A 19,707-nucleotide genomic window follows, 5' to 3' on the forward strand; every position below is an offset into this window, starting at 1 on the left:
GGGTACTACACATAATTTCTACTGAGCAGTGTATACACTTTATATTGTAAGAGTGTCTCCTACATTTTGATTCACCATCCATTATATTCCACTCACTAGACTATACTGTTTGTTCCTTTCATATACGTGTTTTAAAAGCACTCCCACTCAAGCTGTATCATGGAAGACTTTTTATTTAAAAAACACTTTTATACAGACTATTGTGTGCACAGTCTCTTTTGGGACTTGGATTCTATTTATGAGATAATTCTGGAGTTTGTCTCATATGATTTTGCTACAGCAGCATTTCACATTGGTAATTGAGCACTTACGCAAATATATATATATACACTAACCCACTTATCTCACCCAATTGCCAACCTAATATATATCTTTTTTTAAAATCAAGATTACCACAAAAAAGATTAATGTAATGAAAAAAAAAACATGTTACTGAAGGTGCTGTTGCGACGGGTTTTTTTCTCAACGTTACTACTTAGTTATTATATTGTATGCATGCTAAATGAGATCCTTATTTTAATAAAAGACACTGCTGTTTTACAACTTCATTGTATCAGCACTTAACACGTTTTGATGAAGGCCACAACATGTATTGTTTTATGCTTTGTCTTCCACTTGCCTTTTCATATTCAGAAATGATTTACATAATCTTGGACTCTAATCATGTTTTACAAATAAAACACCCAAAAACAACTAGTTAGTGTATCCTAGCTATTAGTGTATTGAAATTTAAAAAGTCAGTATTGCCATTCAGGATCAAAGCACATGAACCTTGAACATGAAATTGGTGAAGAAGATGCACGGGTAGTTTGAACATGAACAATTTTATACATCACTGTGTTGCAAAGGACCAACCCAATAACCTTCGCTTGCAAAATGTGCTGAACAGGCAAACAATATATAATTTCATGAGGGTTTATTCACTAAAGGGATCATTGACACATGACTTAGCAGGGAAGTTTTGGCATCAACTCTCTCACTTTACTATTCACTATAAAAGGCTGACACTGGGAATAACACCGGCAAGTTTTTTTCACATAGGGCCAACAAGCTTTTTATGTAACAGAAGATTATTGGGGGCAGGACCTTCTTGCTGTATAACGAGGTCAAGGAAATGAAAGCACAAATCTCCTGCAAACATCTACTTTAGAGAATAAATCTAACAGTGAAGTAGAATATGAACTCAACTGCTTATTCCGGGGTAAAAAAAAGTCCCAGTATTTTAGCAGCCCATGAAATAATGTACTTGGTTTGCTCGGAGATGGTAAGGTAGAAAACCGAATCTAATGCCATTACATCTAGAAAAAAATTGGGCAATTTCTGCAGAAACTGCTTAAGGTGGGTTTGTGAAAGTTAACCAAAAGCCCCATATAGATAAGGTGTATAAAGCATTTAGTCTATTAAACTGTGTAAGTGGTGACTTTGTTATTCATTGTAATGGTGAGCTCTAACCTGTAAGGTAAGAGTACTCTCAATGTTGTCATTGCTCGTATAAAAGCCAATACATCATAGCTTATACATTATATTTATTGGCTTGAGTATGCCAGTGGCTGTTTGTTGTTTTAAAATAGAGTAAGTCACATATATAGGTCAAAGCTATAGAAAATTCTGTTATGATGTGAGACCCTGAGCAGAGGAAATCTACTTAGGATTATATTATACTAAATATATATCCCCCCACACACACATTTTGCCATTTAATACAGGATCCTAGCAGTTCAAGAATTTACCAAGGCCATAATTAAAAGTAAAAAACCTTGACATCATCCATGGCCTCTATTAAAAAACAACCCCCCCTGCCCAAAAAAACAAAAACAAACAACTTATCACCTCATTCGCACTACTCAACACAAATAGTCATAGTTGGCCTTTATCTTGCATAGTTATGTTCAGAAAACAAAAAAGGTCTATGCCACAAGTAAAATACCATATATTAAGTTTTAATATTCTTTTTTTGTGATAATTGCATGCAATACAATTTCTCATTTTTAATAAATCTCCATTAAAACTAAACTTGTTTTTGCAGTGTGTTCCCTCCCCCTTTTCACATTTGAACCACAGTTTAAAATAAACGAAAGCAACTTGGCAGGGTGTTCCTGAGACAGGTGCCAACTTCCCACGAGGGGCGAAGGGTGGCTTCTTCAGCAAGAGGGGCCAAGATAGCCCTGCCTAATGAATAGTAAGATTTTTTTGGATGTCATCTCACTATATTAACTGAATTTACAGGGTTGACTTTACCCTTCTTGAAGAAGTGAACATATCGAAGCCGGTGAGGCAAGATGATCAAATATACTTTAAATATTTGTTTCCGTTTATTCACCGAACCTTACATTTTATGTGCTTTCGTTTTGTACTGGCATATCAGCATGTTTACATTTTAGTTAACATATGGCACAAAGAAAACAAAATAAGACAACTGAAATGGTGATTTTTAATTGCAAAAGTACTTGTTTGATTATTTATTCCTGACAGTCTTCATTGGATAAATAAAGTTAAAACAATTTAGCAGATCAGCAATGAATTACTCTGGGGTTTAAATAATCAATGAACTGCCGTTGAGTTGAAGTCATATGAAACCTTTTATATTACTGGCTTTGCACTATAAAAATCTAACCATACACTTCCTCTTCAATATGGGCTGAACTTGTCCAACATAGGGCACATTTAAATGTCTCTGGTAATCTAGCAGCATTAATTATGCATTATGAAGAATCAACTATGTATTTCCATAAGGACAGTTTGCCAGGATGCCAAAATGCATAATTAACAGTTTAATTAACCTCACTATGATATTTGTGAATAAATCTTCAGGTCACATTTTATAAAAGTTCACATTACCAGCAAACAACCTTACCCTTGACATCTGCACTCGATTCTGTAGAGGGGTGAATTGAAAGCGTGTATAGCTTCATAAATTCATCCACTAGTTGCCAGCCGTTTACAAAAGCATGAAAAGGACAACGGACAATATTTAAGCGAAAAGGCTGAAGTGCTGATTAGCGTATTCAGACGACTACGAGGCTCATTTGAAAGCACACAATAAGCCGCCTAGGCTCTCAATGTTAAAGGAATCTGAAACTTGTAAAAAAAAAGTGTCACTGCCCCACTAGTATCTACTCAAAAATCAAAATAGCTGATAAATACAAAGAGGGCCTTTTTTACAAGACAGAGCACCTTTAAAGGCACAATATTACTTTGTAAATATAAAGTGTAGAAAAATAGGTTGCTGAGTTTTAACTGCCATTGAGTCGTAATGGCTGTAAGTCCATTTCTGTGTATCTTCTCCGAACATATGGTGTCGGAGGGAGGTAATGAAAGAATGTGTAAGACCACTCACGATGCCTGAGCAGACACAAGCATCAGAATGTGTTTATGAACTGAAGACCTTGATTGATTCATTCATTCTTTTAACAATAACATAAATCAATAGCAAAGAGGAAAAGTAAAACAATTGTTTTAGTCAAGAAAAGAACAGAATTATAGAACCACTTTAAATATAACCGAAAATTATTTGTCAAGGCCATCGGCGTACCAGGTATAAGAGACGATAACACACAAAATGGGAAAAACCAAAATATATGCACTTTTTGCTGTAATATTCTTCCTTTTCATTAATAATAAAAAAGCTCTCAAGTTAAGTGAATGTGTTATACTATTATAAATGTTTATAGAAGAACAAGATAGAGCTCACATAAAGATTGTCCCTGTCCTGCAGGGGTGGTAGCATGAACCGTCAGGTAGTTTTTAACAAAAAGATTTCCCCAGCTTCTATGTGAAACCTATTTTAGATATGTATTGCTTTGCAAAAAGAAAAGGAAAAAAGCAATATATATATATTTATATACACATACAAATTAAAATCAAATTTTAAGGCATTTTATAATAAATCGAATTCCACCAAAGACAGCAGAAGACAACTAGTTTAGTAGTCTTTTACATTTTCAAGCAGTCTTCGGAGACCCCTTGAGCAGCGAGCTCTGCAATGACATTGTCCAAGTAATTTGGATCGGGGTAGCCATGTCCCGTTATGTTAGAGTTCATCTCGGTCTTGTGGTGGATTTCGTTCCATACTACAGTATCAGATTCACCTGTTGTGCTAGATACTCCAATAGTGAAAATTAAGCGCCTGGCCCATGCCAGCTTTAGAAGTTCTAGAACCTAAAAAGAAAAAAGAAAAAAAAAAAAGAATATATCATGGAAGGCATATATTTTACCACCACAGAAACTTCCAACAAACACTCTAGCTCATGTTAAATATGCATTGAAAAGGCTATAATTATTACCAATCTTCCTTTGTTGTTATCTGGAAGGTAACAGTGTCTGGGAAAGCCTCGAGCTGTGTATGGTTTTCCTGGATTTGGATGCCCAGGGCCCTAAAAAAAAAATATATATATATTTTTATCTTTTAGAATGAAAACACTAATATTTTTTTCAGTATAGTACAAAAAGTATGACATGGGACCAGTTGAGTACCTAGCACACTTGACACCTGGGGCTAACATATGTTCAAATTAATCATTCTATCCCTTTTGGCCCAAAACTGTAGTAATAGACCGTCAAGGTACAGTATTATTATTATTTGTTTTATACAGCGCCCTCAAATTCCGTAACGCTGTACAATGGGTGGACAGGACATAACAAGTAGTATGTTACATAGCAATTTCACTTAGAGACAATGCGTGAGGAGGGCCCTGCTTTAACGAGTTTACAATCGAGATGAACACACTTGTCCTTACGCACAAACACAAATATATATTAATTCTTGCCATTAAACACAATCATATCACACACTTGTCATATTACACATGCATATTTGCCATTTTACAGGCATAAAACTATCCTTATTACAAAATGTCTTTTTGTTTTCTCCCTCTCTGCTGCTTTTCTCTATATACCTCTTCCCTTCCTCTCGCTGTCCCCTCTCTCTTGCTACCACTGCAGGGAGAACGTGGCCTGTTCCTATATACCGGTTTCATTGCTCCCTCACATTGAAACAGAAATCTGTAGGAATTTGGGGCTAGTTAGAAGGAAATCAATATTCTCTCCAAGGGGCCCTGCTGCTCCAGTGGCAGACAATTTAGTCCACCACTGGAGGGAACCATCAGGGCGATGGACACATTGTTGATCTTTAGTCTTGATGGCAACAGCCACCCCCGCCGCCCCAGCCTAGGTACATCACTGTATGAGATGAATGTCTACCTAAACAAAGAGTATCAGATATGTGTATCCAAGCTAATATTCTGACTATTTAATGCATATAGGTGGTTACCTTATTAAATAAGTCACTTATACTACAACACACTTCCTTTGTTACACCTTTATTTTGTACTAAAATGCAATCAAAACAAGTTATTTTTTCAACAGTATTATATCAAATGAAGAACAAAAGAAGTCAGAGGTAAGCTGTGGGAGTCTGCCAAGTAGAGGAATGTCTCCAATTAGGACCACTTAAAGATGATGTACCTGTGTTCCCGGATTAATGGTGTACACAATGTGAATTGTTTTACAGTCTTCATGGCCTGGCAAAGACTGGGGTATTAGGAAAATCTGCATTTCTCCCTTGGGCTGTGTCCCCGTTTTCTCTCCGTATATTGTCTTGCAAGATGGACATTGCAAACTGCCATCCTTCAGAAAAGGAAAATAATTAAAATCACCTTATTGCAACTAATTCTGAAACAGTTTATTAGTTTTCTACAAATGTAAGATTTGAAGAATGTTTTGACATTCAGCTGTAAAAGACAATATAGAAAATAAAACGACCATACGTTGGATAATGAGAGTCAAAGGAACATAATGTGTAAACAACATTTCTATGAAGCACTTTTGCAACACTAGATCAAAGCATAAAGGTACAGTATTGTCACAAAACCAACATCCCACACACTTGTTTCAATACATTTGCTTTGAGGTTGAGTATCCTACAGTTTTGGGGTGTTTTTTTGCTGCTTAACATACAAAATACAAAAGAAAACTGGCAGCTTTCTTAGTGGTGCATTGAGTAGAAAGATATTTCTTCTATGTATGTTTGCACGCAATATAAAACACTTTGTAACAGAGTACTTTGTTTGAAAAAAGGTGGGCTTGGGGTAGTTAGGAATTCCAGTCAGCAAGCAAGTCAGCAAGTGTATGTGAAATAATTGAAAGGCTGTACTCTGCTCTCATACAAGGTCCACACTGATAGATTTGTTAGGCTAAAACAGGTTATTTGGCACATGATTAACCCAAACATTGAGAACAATGAGACAGGTCATGTATTAATCTTCCCAAAATTGTTCCCAGGAAAGAGCATGAAAACAGCACAAAACCTTCACCTGTATAAAGCTCACGTGTTTACTTGAGCTGGAAAAGTCAACTGAAGTGAACATGTGCTAAAGTATTTTGAAAAGGATGCTATAAAGAGAAGTGATTTGTAGAGAAAAGTAGCGTGATATATGGCACAAAGTACCGTGATGACATATTTGTACTTGGAATTTCTTTTTTAGTGAGCTGAGAAGCTTTCTGTTTAGAGTGAAAGATAGGGGTGTGTAAGACACAGGAAACACTAAAAGATAGTGTGTGGGAGAAACACAGACTGTGAAAACCCACACATTGGGTGACAGTAAAAACCCAGTGAACGAGGCCCATGCTGAAGTTACTAAACAAGCAAGGCGGTGCAGGATTCTGCTTTCGGTTTGAGTCTGATGTCATAAAAGGTGCCGTTTATTTGACATTGTCAGAATAGGTACCTTGTTCCCGTTATTGTACATAGCCAGCATACAGAGCTGATGGAATATGTGACCGCAGTTCTTTAGTTTCCCCACTGCAGCCGGCTTGATGTTTTTGCTTTCTGATGCATCTGTATATCCTGAAGCAGAATTCAGAGCTTCCATGCAGATGATGCAGTCCTTAAAGATAAAAAGACAATGAATCTGAATATGTCTTAAGTTTTTAAAAAATATATATCGGTATCAGTAACAAGCTTTGTCACGAGCAGAGCATAACAATTAGGGAGCGATAAGTAAATAACCAGTGGCAGTGGTGATACTATGTGTTGCTGAAAGACAAAAACACCTAGTTGGCTTCACAGGTCGCTGGCCAAAGTGCCCTTTTAATGTGATTTCCCAACACACCTCATTAGATGGCTTCTCAACATTTTCAAGGTATTTCTTCACAACTTGTTCTGGCTCTACTGGACCTCCTTAAAGAAAAAAAAAAATATTTGATGGCATATTTTACATAAACCTTAATCCTTTGAGTTCTCCATAATCCCCCCCACGCATCAACATGCAGAAAAAATAGTTAAATCACAGCTCTATGTACATGCATTGGTTTCAGATCAATATGGATGTGTATATAGATTGCAGGGTTAATAAAGCGTGCGGCAAATCAGACAATAAACTAGTAAATAAATTATTAAAACTTAAAAATATATATGTAGTCACAGAACAATAGATACATTGCACTATACAAATTCCATGGATAATATATAAATGTGCACCAAACAATGCATACATCTCTACAGCTGTGGAGCTAGAAGCACCATGATGCTCAACCAGTGTCCCAGAAGATCCCCCCCAATAATAAAAAAAATGACAAGTGATTTCTATATAATTTAACCCATCAGACTTTTCCTATATGACAAATCTCTAACGTTTGTGGATCATGAAATAAAAGTTTACGACATGTAACTGAACAGTGAATCCTTGGCTTTTAGACCCTAGTACAATACAATTTTTGGCACATATAAAAATAAATGTTTTGTTTTTGGCACAAGGGGGCCGGTGCAAAGCAATCTGCAGAAGCATTTTATTGAGTGCTATGGTGATTGTATATTAATTGCTCTTTAAGCGTAAACCACAATGTTCAGCGGACGCACTTTTGTTTATATGTTATTGTTTGTTTTAACCGTTGATATCGTGCCTTCATTTACTATAACTCAATTGTATTACAGGACAGAGGAGTAGTCTCAAAATGTTGAGCTGTATCTTGATGGGTTCACACCTCAACAGATACCTTACTGCTACATCATCACCTACGCTGCACCTCTCCGGTACTCAACAACAGTCCTATCTGCATGGAGAGGGGTGAGCAAGTAATACCGCCACTGGGATCCAGGTCGCGGACCAGGGTTGGTTGAGGCAGGGCTGCTCCTTAATCTTAATTAAGATTGTTTTTATTATCAGGTTGTCATGTCGAATAATATTGTGATGGCACAGGAGCTATATTATAAAGGAAAGACTACATTACCTTAATTTTGATTTTTTTTTCAGCAATACATATTAAAGTACTTTGTTAATACTTGGACTATCACTTTAAGATCTTTAACATTTGTTTCTACTTTAACTAGAAGACCTTGGTAACTGTTAGAAAATATAACTTTCCTCTAACGGCAGATTTACGTTAATACTGCAATTTTTTTATGAGCGAAACATGAAAAAGCAGAGAATTCCTTTTACGCTGTGCCCTCTCTAATGAATCGTAGTAATTATGCGTAATGTTTTTTGTTCACTCGCCTCTGGAGGATCTACATGAAACTCCCAAACACAAAGATGATGTTAAATGTATATAACAGAAATCTAGACACAATTACTGTTCAACGATAAAGAAATGAATGCACTACTATCAGCAGCAGCGAGTACATCACAAGTAGAAACCAGAATTCACGTAATAAAGAGAGCAACCTCAGAAACTATATTGTATAGACCAAGCAGAATAATAATGCAGGTAAATGGTTTTACATGCCAATGTCTATGAGGCTTCCAACCTACGGCCCACTGGACATTGAGGTGTGGCCCACGTGAGACTATAACCATACCTGCCCCGGGAGTAGGGATAGGGAGGTTAGTCCCGACACACGGATTTACCTCTTTATCTAATTTCCAGGAGGATGCGCGGTTGAGCGGGGTAACGCAACATCACATTGCGTGGTAAGCTTTGTGTGTGCCTATGTGTGTGTGTTTTGGGGTGTGTTAGTGTGTCTGAACACTTTAGAATGCGTGTGGGTGTTTTTTGTGTAAACAGTGTCTTTGGGGGGGGTGTGGTGTGTGTGTGTGTGTGTGTGTGTGTGTGTGTGTGTGTGTGTGTGTGTGCGCGCGCGCTAACGAGTGGTTAATTCTGCTAGTTTGTAAACCCACTGTGTGCCGAGCAGATTAAAATCTCATTTTATTAGCACTATGGAAGATTAATTTCTGTGTGACCTGTGGTCGCTTGCTGGCATTTATCTTGTGCGTGTGGCTCATATTTGAGATTTTTTATATAAAGATTCATGCTTCTGTCAGTGTACTTAGTACTGGTAATATTTTACAAAGGGGTTTTGATTTTTATTAAATGGGAGGACACTAAATTAGTGTGCGGGGATCTGGTTAGAAGGTTCCCATTTTACGGTCGTTACAGAATCTGGACAGCATATGGGTAGCATATAGTTGTTTTATATTTATATATACTTGATTTATTTATTTCTTTGAATTGTTTTAAATTGTTAATGGTTAAATGTTAAATAAAAATAAAAACATGATTCGGGGAAAAACCAGCTCCTACATTTTTGCCTGGCTCCTAGATGAAAACCAAATTGGTTATATTATACTTCTGATTGTTTTTCATATACTACAAATGATGTAAAAACAAAACAAGACACTCTCAATCAATAGAAGTTACGCACAAGCGAGCTTAGAAGACAAACGACGTACACTGGATGAATTGCAATTAATATGTTCAACACTAGAGGAAGGGGGGCATGAACTTGAGGAAACACGATGTGGCGAAACACATCTGACACACCCCGTCTCTTTGTTCTTGCTGTCTCGGCATTTGCGTCTCTCCTTGCTCCAGGACCCAGCGCCTATGATAGGAGGAGGTCTGAGAGGAAGTGCTTGGTCATTTTGCTGTGCTCACATAGACTCAGTTTTTCTGCCATTAAACTTTTATTTATTTTTTATATACATGATGGTTTGTTTCTTGTTCTTTTATGGTTAGATTGTTTGCTACCGGATATAACTGAAGCCGAGCTACACCATTTTGCCTAAAGACTGGCAGATTGCTACAACATGGTCCTCACCTATAACGCTGTTTTAATACCAGAGCAGAATATTGTTCTTAAATTGAGAATTGTGAGACTTATTTTTTGTGGAATCTGCCTCAAACCGAGGGCACTATATATTTTATTGTTGTTTTTTATTTTTTTTTGGTATACCTATAAAATGCAAAAGATCATCAAGCAATCATTACAACAGTTTATAAATATTTTAATTATATTAAACATTCTTTTTAACTGGTTTAAATAATAGATATACTTCTTGCACTGCTTTTATATGTTTGTTTTTTTTCTAAAAAAAATAGATAGGATGTTTCTACTTAAGTAAGTGATCGGCGTTTAATTATTCACGTTTTTTTCTTCAGCGTCTGTTCACCGTTATCCACTTACTTCTAAGTGTCAATGCTTGATTGGCCTTCTCTCCATCAAGAAGTGATGAAATTAATTTAAGCCGTGTGTCTTATCTAGTGACAATACTTATTTAATGCTTTACAATTATACTGTGGAATGGTAACATTGTGATGATTAGAGTTTTTATATAGCAACTATTTTTTTTTATAGTTTAGTGGGCACCAGCAGATTTATCTGCGTGTGTAATTATATATATATATATATATATACACACACACACACACACACACACACTATATGGACAACAGTATTGGGACACCTAACCATTACACCGACAGGGACTTTTACGACATTGCATTCTTCCCTCCTTTGCAGCTATAACACCTTGCACTCTTATGTCCCCTTCAGCATACCAAGACATTTCGGACAATGCTATGCTTCCAACTTTGTGGGAACAGTTTGGGGACGGCCATTTTCGATTCCAGTATGACTGTGCCCCCAGAGCACAAAGCAAGGTCCATAAAGACATGGTTGGATGAGTTTGGTCTGGAAGAACCCGACTGGCCGCACAGAGCCCTGACCTCCACCCCATCGAACACCTTTGGGATGAACTGGAACAGAGATGGGAGCCAGGCCTATTTGTACAACATCAGTGCCTGACCTCACAAAAGCTCTACGGGATGAACGGGTAAAAATCTCTGTAGAAACTTTCCAAAATCTTGCGGAAAGCCTTCCCAGAAGAGTGGAAGCTGTAATAGCTGCAAATGGGGACCAACTACATATTAATGTCTATGTATTTAGAGTCACAGAAATGTGACTTAATGTGATTATTAACTTCTCACACATTAATATTTAGAACCATTATCGTTTCTTATTGTGATCACAACATACTGCCACATAATATTCCATAATTATGCTTTAAAGAATAGTCTATTCCACAAGCATGACATTCCATGCACCCCTGTGGGGAAATATGAGCTACAAATCCTATCATGGGCATTTTCTCGTTGCAGGTGATGAGAGTTGTAGTCCACACACGTACATTGGTCTTTTTTGTTTTTTTTATTTAAAGCAATACAAAATACAGCATTCTCCATACTACAGATGGAGCCCTCAGCATGAATATGTAACAAGACACCTGTCTTTAACAGAGGTTGCACATATACAGTTAAAATTTCTAGAGTTCCTCCAGGGTAGGTAAGGGAAGGCTACACATTGGCCAAGTAGCTCTTGGGTAGCCATTACACAAAATATAGGAACTGTTAGAGTGAGCCATCAGGCTGTCACCACAGTTGACATAAAACTTCAAGACCAGTTTGCCAGATATCCACAGCATTACAGCTGGCACTTCAAGGGTTAAGTTTTTTGGTGTAAGTATGCACCAGATTTTCTCAGGGTCAGACTTAGCTGGGCTCATTCTTTTAGGAAGATTTGCCCCAGGTTGTTCAAAACCTTGCTTGTGGACTATAATTTTTTCATAGCGCCACATATCTTCAATAGGAGGATTTCAGCCACTCTAGGACATCTACCATTTTGTTCTTGGGTCATTCCACTGAAGCTTGAAATAATTTTCCTGAAGGTGAATTTCCTCTCAAGCTTTAATATTGTAGCAGGATGAAGCAAGTGCAGTAATTTCTTTGTATTTCTTTACTCCCATTAGTCTTTCATTTTTAAACGATGCCCAAGGGCGGCTGATGCAAAGGATTCCCATCATAACTTACCATAGGGATAGGCAGTGTTAGAGCTTTTTAGACAAACATCAAAGCAACATATGTGGTCTGATCCTATCTTGGATTCCTATGACCATACAATCTTTTCGTACATTGCTACTGGAGTAGTCTCACATTTTTTGGCAAATTGCAGATGTGTGATCACATAGTACTTTTTGATTAATGGCTTCTGTCTTCCCATAAATGAAAGCGGTACGCAGAGCTTTTGGGATAGTCCACCATGACACCATCCCCAGCCACTGAACTCTGTCCTTCTTCAAATGTGATTGCTTGTGTTAACTTGTCTGTGGCTTCTATCACATGCATCCTTCTTGGATGAGTGCCAGGTTTTGAGGAATAGCCATTTCCTGGCAGTGTGAGCGGTGAGATTTAGCTTTCACTTTTTGATTAATTTATGCATTTTTCTTCAGACTCACAGTATGATTGTTGTAGCTCAAATTTAACAGCATTGGGTACCACTTGTGAGCCATTAAATATGCTGAGATAACTGTATCCTTTACCTTGTTTGTTTTCAACCCTGGACTAAGAATGATGTACCAGGTATGCCATGAGAATAAATATATCTGGAGGATCACCGACATACCTGGTACAGCATGGGCTACAATCAACACTGCGGCACCAATCGCTTTCAGAAACACCCCTCCCTCAGCCAGAGCCAGCACTGATGGCACCAAACTGACTTGTTAAAATGCTTAAATGCCTCAAGTTCTGGCATTCCCTTCCTGAAGTGTCAAAGGAAACGTTGTGGGAAGCATAGGGGAGAGAATCAGAGATTCTGACCTCCTCTGTGTATGATTACATATGCAATAACCAGGTAAGCAGGGCTGCAAAGCCTTGGATCCTATTCAATGTGTGCCCTGAAGTGTGAAACTGGAAGAAAAAACAGAAGTATTAAAAAAAAGGGGGAGGGGTGTTTTGACCCCTATAAACTTAAAAGGCTGCGCATGTGGGATATTGCTATACTCGAGGGATGTCGTGAATCATAAATTGGGTTTGTTTTAAGCAGAGAAATTTATCCTGTGGAAAAAAGTTCATCAAAATTACAAAAAAAATAAAAATAAATAAAAATTCAACCTATGTGGTTTAAAACTAAAACACTTCCCTTGCTTGCTCTTAAGGGGTTAGTTTTTGGAAACTGTAGGTCTTTAGAGCACAGTGGTTGAATCACAAGTCAATTTTAGTGTTTAATATTCACAACAACATTGCTGTTGCTATTACCAAAATAGAACCGATGTCAGCATACAATAATTGATAGTGAATTTAGTGTTAGAGAATATCATGCATGATAAAACGCTAATGTACCATTTGTAGCTGGCTCTTAAAATGTTCTGTCTGCATAAATGTAGCTCACAAAGAGTTCAAAAGCAAACATATTGTTAATGGTTGCTAATGGAAGTGTTATCTACTTTTCAATGATTGTTGGCTTCAGCAATTCTTGTCATTCAACAAAAATAGCCCATTCATTTACTTGGCGACAAGGTGGTGCCACGCTATGGTTGTTTTAACACAACAGTTTATTGGAAGACAATTTGAGGAGTGATTTGTATACATTTGAACCTCCCAGGGTGGGAAAGGTGAAGGGCATTAGTATGAAAAGCTGGTCAAACCAAAGGTGTTTTTTTATTATAGGAAACAATGCAGCACCGCCTCACGTTAAATTTCAGTAACCAAAAAGTATGTGCTTCGTTCCCACTAGTTTTCTTGTTATATTGATATGCAAGGATATGGATATGAAATAACGGATTGGCAAAAGTAAAATAGGAAAAAAAGAGAGGTAGAGGATAGATATTAAATGAAAAACTACCTTTCTTTGGCATTTTCCTCAGTTTCTTAACTGAGGTTTTATCGGGTTTACTGGTCACCAGTGGGTTGGAAGGTGGAGGTGCAGAGATAAGACGCACGGGTAGCCCAGCCGCTGACATCAGAATAGCCGCCATGCCTAAAAAGGTGTACATGAAATCCGCATGCAAAAGAAAAAAAAAACAGGACGGGGGAGGGAAGGGACACAAAAATAATAATAAAATAAATAAAACAAATCGCGAATAAAATGGATAAAGGATAATGGCATTTGACATAAAATATGCAAAAATAACTTATATTTAGAGTAAAAAAAAAAATATATATGTGTAGGAATAATAGATGGTAATGCAATATTTTTCATCCTGACTCCAAACACTGGGAGCTTAAACATGTTCTTGCTTTAAGGAGACACCTAAACGGTTAATGGATCTTTTCCTGTAGATATGTACTAATAAAGATATGACTGACTTATGAATTGTGAATGTCACCGCACATTAGCTTTTGTGGCTGTCAAAGCATGTGTTAGTAGTAGAAGAGCACCCGGGTTAGGTTTACATTATTGGTGGGAACTGCACAATGCACTTTATTTCCCCCTTGAGATCTGTATTTGTCAATATGCATGCAACCTCAACGCTAGATAAATGTAAATAGCATTTAAGAGCCAGACAATTTCAAGAGCCAGCCTGATTTGACCAAGAGCACAGGAAGAAACAAATCAATTTAACATATCATGGGAAGGTGTGATCCAAAAGGTAAAAAACCTAGAAGCCATGGCTTCAGCATGTGCCAGTCCCTTAGAACTGCAGTTACTTTCAAAGATTTTTTGTAAAAGTCATTGTGAAATACTTCTAGACTTAACTGGCAATAGAAGACTACTTTGATGATAGCATTGTCTTTTAAAAATCAGCCAAAACCATAAAGTCCATAGAAGAGGAACGGGTAAACTTTAGGTAATACAATCATCTGTTCATTGCAAAGCTAAGTGAATGGACCTTGGTCAAGAGCTTAGCAAAGCTGAGTCAGCACTGAAGGGATCAGTGAAGCACACAATACTTGCTTCACTGTGCTCGTTTCTTGCATCATAAGCAGTATCATTGAGAAACCTCGCTAATTCACTTACCTGGTGGCTTACATCTGCATTCTTTAAAACATATTTTTAAGGACATACTTCACATAACACTAGTTATTTTTTGTGACTGTGCAGTGCCACAAAGTAGCTTGTGGCACACATTTAAAACACGATGCAGCTCACATACACAGCACAAAAGAAGACAATATGTTTATATTAATACCACAGTATTAGCAGCAATAATTACAATTAACCAGGGAGGTGACTATTTCAACTTTATTTAAGTGGAATTAAACACATCTGTCCTTCAACTCCTCTGTACCTCTATTCTCCTCTCCTCCTGTGCAGCTGGCCGGTCTCTCTCCATCTCCTTCCCTTTAACTCTAATGGATCTCCTCCTCTTCAAAACAACAGTATTCAGCAGCTTCTCACTAGAAAAGTCCTACCCCACCACATTCTCCATCTGAACCCCATCTCAGGGTGAGCCTTCTATTCCCCAGCAGCAATCAGAGCAAGCACTGGTTACTTGCGAACGGTTAAAGGTTCTCTCATAGTGTGAGTTGTGCTGCGGAGAATCTAGAGACATGTAGAAGGCAGCACCCTCTTCTATGACATTATGAAGCTTTCAGTCAGGAAAACACATATTTCTCACTCCTTTGCCTTATTCGCGTCTCCCCTAATCGCTCATCTCTTACCCGCCTCCCATCCACATTACACTGCCCTGGTCCCAATTGATTAGTTCATCTGTTCCCACAATCATGTCCTCCACAAGCTTAAAACAGGCTAGGCAGAATTAAATGCGAATGTCCACCACACTCCACCATCTCCATTCTGACTGGACATTGGATTTAAGCCTCTAGCGTGACCCACAATTCCCAGGGTGACAAGGTTATTATATTTGAGATTTCCCAAAGTGTAAATTGTCTGTATGGCCGACAACTAAACTTCAATATTGCAGTATGAAACGCTCTATCAGCACCATCATTACCCTCATCCAATGACACAATTTCCATGCATTTTTCTGTATGCATATAAATATATAGATTCCGATTCACAGAAAAAATACATCAAAACAATGATCAGAGTAGCAAATCCTGAAAAATTGCATTTGCTGGGCATCTGTGTTGTTTCACGTTTGTATTTTTTTTTTTCGTTTTAAAGCTATAGCGAATTTAATGATTTATGAGTTTTACAGGCCAGCCTGGGTATCAGACATTTCAATAAATATAACAGCCCCTGAACAGCAAATAATTGACAGATAAAACGTAAGAGTGCAAGAATTCAAGTGCTTGATGGCACAAAATACAACATAGTGTACACGCTACTGAAGAAGTAGAAGGAACAGTTGTAACAAGAGGAAGAACTGCAGGTGTCAAAAAAGCAAATAGTTTGTTACAGTCAGCCAGGCAGCCGGAGAAGGAACGTGTAACAAGTTCATTGGTAAGTGATAGACAGCCAGTGTAAAGCATTAGTCGTAAAGGAGTGTCAATCAAATATTTATCACCGTTAGCAACCTAATAGCATTTTCAATAAGACCGTCACATTTATTCCCAAGTAACTATGGCATAGTGGCACTTAAATCATCCTTATTGTTATAGATCAACAGATTACTAATTTTATATTTAGGTTTTCTTTTTTGGGAGGTAGGGAATTTCAAAGCGGGATTAGAAAAACTCCAGCAATTATCCCTCTCTCTCTCTCTCTCCCCTCAGATTCTTGGTTTGCAGGAGATGTTTACAGCCAAAAACATCCCCTGCTTGCCAATTTTCAACAGTTACCCCATCCCCACACACACATGCGCAGAAAAGGTCTTACTAAATGGGAGTTTGCAAGCGACTTAAGCATTTCAGCTCATACAGTTAACTCTGCACTGTTGGCCAAGTTCCTTCACTCTCTGGCCTCTTCCGCAAGGATGGCTGAGCAGGGCCTGTATGACAATAGTCAATGTGTAGAGGATTCTTTTCATTCATTTCATTGTTTTAAATATTTGTCTCTTTTCATGCAGAAGGAGCTCACCAGGGTTAAACTGAGGTTGGGTGAAGTAACAGAATACACCTCGTAAAATTCGACATCCCCACCTAAACGCCACAGTATCCTGGCATGTTTTTTTTTTGTTGTTTAGTAAAAGCAAAGGTATAATATTTCTCTTCTATTCTTTGCGATATCGAAGTATAAAATATCCCAACAGGTGAGGATTAGGCAAAAAAAAAAAATGTTACGCTGGGAAAAAGAAATCGTAATGTAGTCCAGATCTGAGAAACGCCTCAATTTGCAATTGTATAGAAAAGCTGAGCCGAACAGAGCTTCACAAAAGTACTTGTTAATTGGAACATATAGAGGTTTAAAGTTTCAATTTATTGTGCTACCAATACACTGCCAAGAAACGGTTAATCTGTTATATTGCTTTATTCGAGGCATTCCATTTGTGGTGTAGAAGAATAGCCTCCAGGTTGTAGCTAATGAACTCGTGAAAATATGTAATATAACACTGCATGTGAGCTGTCAATAACGTTATTTAGCATTTGGCGAACCAACATACCGACATGGCACCGTCCTCTGTCATGCAATAAGTTTGTTTTTTTGATTACTGCAAACTATGTACAGGGAGAGCACCTTGTCAATAGAAACGACTAAAGCCTTAGAAACCTTCCTCTTATAGTCGAAACATTAAATGCATTAACACATTAAGCAGATCTGTCATATCATTCTTTCTTCAAAATACTTAACGCATCAAAACATTTCGGTATCTATTGCAATAACTTATAACTTGCTCTTATAGTCGAAACATTAAATGCATTAACACGTTAAGCAGATCTGTCATTTCATTCTTTCTTCAAGATACTTACCGCACAAAAACATTTCGGTATCTATTGCAATAACTGATCAATGCCACGCCATTGTGAAGTTCTTCCTTGAATATTTCTTTTTTCTTTTATTATCATTTATAGAAAAAATGCTATGTTTAGCAGAGGTTACAGCATGGCCGTCAAAAATACAGGAAGATGTAAGGTTCCTAATATACGCGACAATTTTCCCAATTAAAAAAAACCCAAAAGCCGTTTCCGTAGCAGTAAGAAAATCAATTTAATAAGTACGTATAAGCAGAATACAGTTTTATGTTACCTGCAAGAGCTGGCTGAATGATGCTTTGTCTCTGAGTCTGAACTGGTATAGATGGTATCCTTCAAAGAGAAAAAGAAGCAAATTCAATTTCATTTAATTAAGGAACAATAGCACAACTAACAATTAACAGACCACACTGCTCTATGTTATCCGCCAAGATGCTATGGATTTGCAGTAAATTAAATGTCCGTTAACGGTAAGTCGCGAGATCACAATGAAATGCAGGGAGACATCAGCCTACACCCTGAACAACGAAACCTGTTTGGAACAAGTAGTGTCGTCATTTGCTTACAGACGACAGAGAAGGCGATTTTTTTTTTTTTTGATATGAGTAAACAAAATAGTTTTTTTTACTTGACTGACAACTGACCGTGTTGGCAATCAAAACCAAAATGAGTGTGATAGTAAAAAAATGTAATTGAGTTTTCAATGTGGCATTACCAAACAACAAATTATGTATGTATATGTATATGTATATATGTATATATGTATATACACACACACACATATACACACAATGCCATACAATATTAGTACCACTAGCTGCAAATTACATTGGGAATTTTTAGGTGGATTCTACCTTATTTTCTTTTAATAATTAATCTAGTAATATGGTTGTTACATGGCTAGAACCATATCAGGTTGTCATATATTATGCTTTTGTGATACCTTGTTCCTTCTGATTTTATGCAATAGTTCTAGCAAGCCCATAAAGTAGTAATAAGTAACAACCTAATCTGAGATTGACGCCCTCTTCACTCCCTTTATTTCAAAACGGATTTCTCTGCAATTATCCAGGGTGTAAATCAAACGGATGATTGCGCAATTTCACCTTGCATTTCAGCATGGCAAAGGCACAGAGAAGGATAGGTACTACGCGTTAATAGTCTGACTGAAAAAGCCCCAGTCGCACGTCATTGGAAAGAACAAATACTGTAATTATTTGGGACGTGGGATTTACTTTGCCTGGTTACTGGCAATAAAGATTTGGAAACAAAACACAAACAAGTTGTTTCCCAGAGATATGTTGTGAAAAGTGAAGTTTTACAAGTGATCAGAGAACTGAAAGGTTTGTAGGTTTAAGGACTCACTAAAACTAAACAGTACAAAGTTTTAGTGTTTTCCTTTGCTTGTTAAACAACTCTGCTAAAACTTCATGTTATGGCTTGATTTTTGCTTAGCTTTAACATTGATGTAAATGAAGTACGGGGGCACTAATATATTTGTCTCTGAGAATATTATGCGGATTAGGGGAAGGAATTATAATCATACAGAAGGTATCCAACTGCAGTCAGTGGGCATCTAAACAGGATTACAAAACAATAAATGGTGTTTGTTTGCGCCCAGAGTAACCCTCAAGGAGAGATGGGGTTAATCTGATTTCAAAAATAAGAAAAAAAAAAAAAGTTAAGAAACTGGAATATTTCACACAAAAGTAATTTCTTTAAAGGGACACTCCAGCCTTCCTATGCATATCGATCATATGATAGCTGACAGGACCATGCAGATACATGGGGGATTCTACACTACTCTTTGCTCACCCTCCAGCTATTCTCTGTGCAGAAGACGTGTTCCGCTCACGTCGCAAGGGAGTCTAGCGGGATCCCTGTATGGATGGGTGTAAA

At 37.4% G+C, this 19,707-nt stretch overlaps 1 protein-coding gene across 3 annotated transcripts in view; it reads right to left on the reverse strand.

Annotated features, from left to right (window-relative positions):
- The window catches only part of DTX2 (deltex E3 ubiquitin ligase 2), a 66,754-nt gene that overhangs the window by 30,478 nt on the left and 16,569 nt on the right, over positions 1–19,707 (reverse strand). The window contains exons 4-10 of one of the 3 annotated variants that reach the window (XR_008346220.1): positions 18,083–18,141; positions 13,895–14,029; positions 7,110–7,177; positions 6,726–6,884; positions 5,464–5,625; positions 4,284–4,373; positions 3,557–4,158 (exon numbers count right to left, since the gene is read on the reverse strand). Coding sequence is in view for 2 of the 3 variants with exons in the window: in XM_053454843.1 (XP_053310818.1) it covers positions 3,934–4,158; positions 4,284–4,373; positions 5,464–5,625; positions 6,726–6,884; positions 7,110–7,177; positions 13,895–14,029; positions 18,083–18,141 (898 nt within the window). In the remaining variant the exon portion in view is untranslated. Of the gene's footprint in view, positions 1–3,373; positions 4,159–4,283; positions 4,374–5,463; positions 5,626–6,725; positions 6,885–7,109; positions 7,178–13,894; positions 14,030–18,082; positions 18,142–19,707 lie in introns of those variants that run through there. The other 2 variants (XM_053454843.1, XM_053454844.1) reach the window with 2 other exon arrangements.

This window comes from Spea bombifrons, chromosome 2 (assembly GCF_027358695.1).
Source record: "Spea bombifrons isolate aSpeBom1 chromosome 2, aSpeBom1.2.pri, whole genome shotgun sequence".
In the NCBI taxonomy this organism is placed as follows: Eukaryota; Metazoa; Chordata; class Amphibia; order Anura; family Pelobatidae; genus Spea; species Spea bombifrons.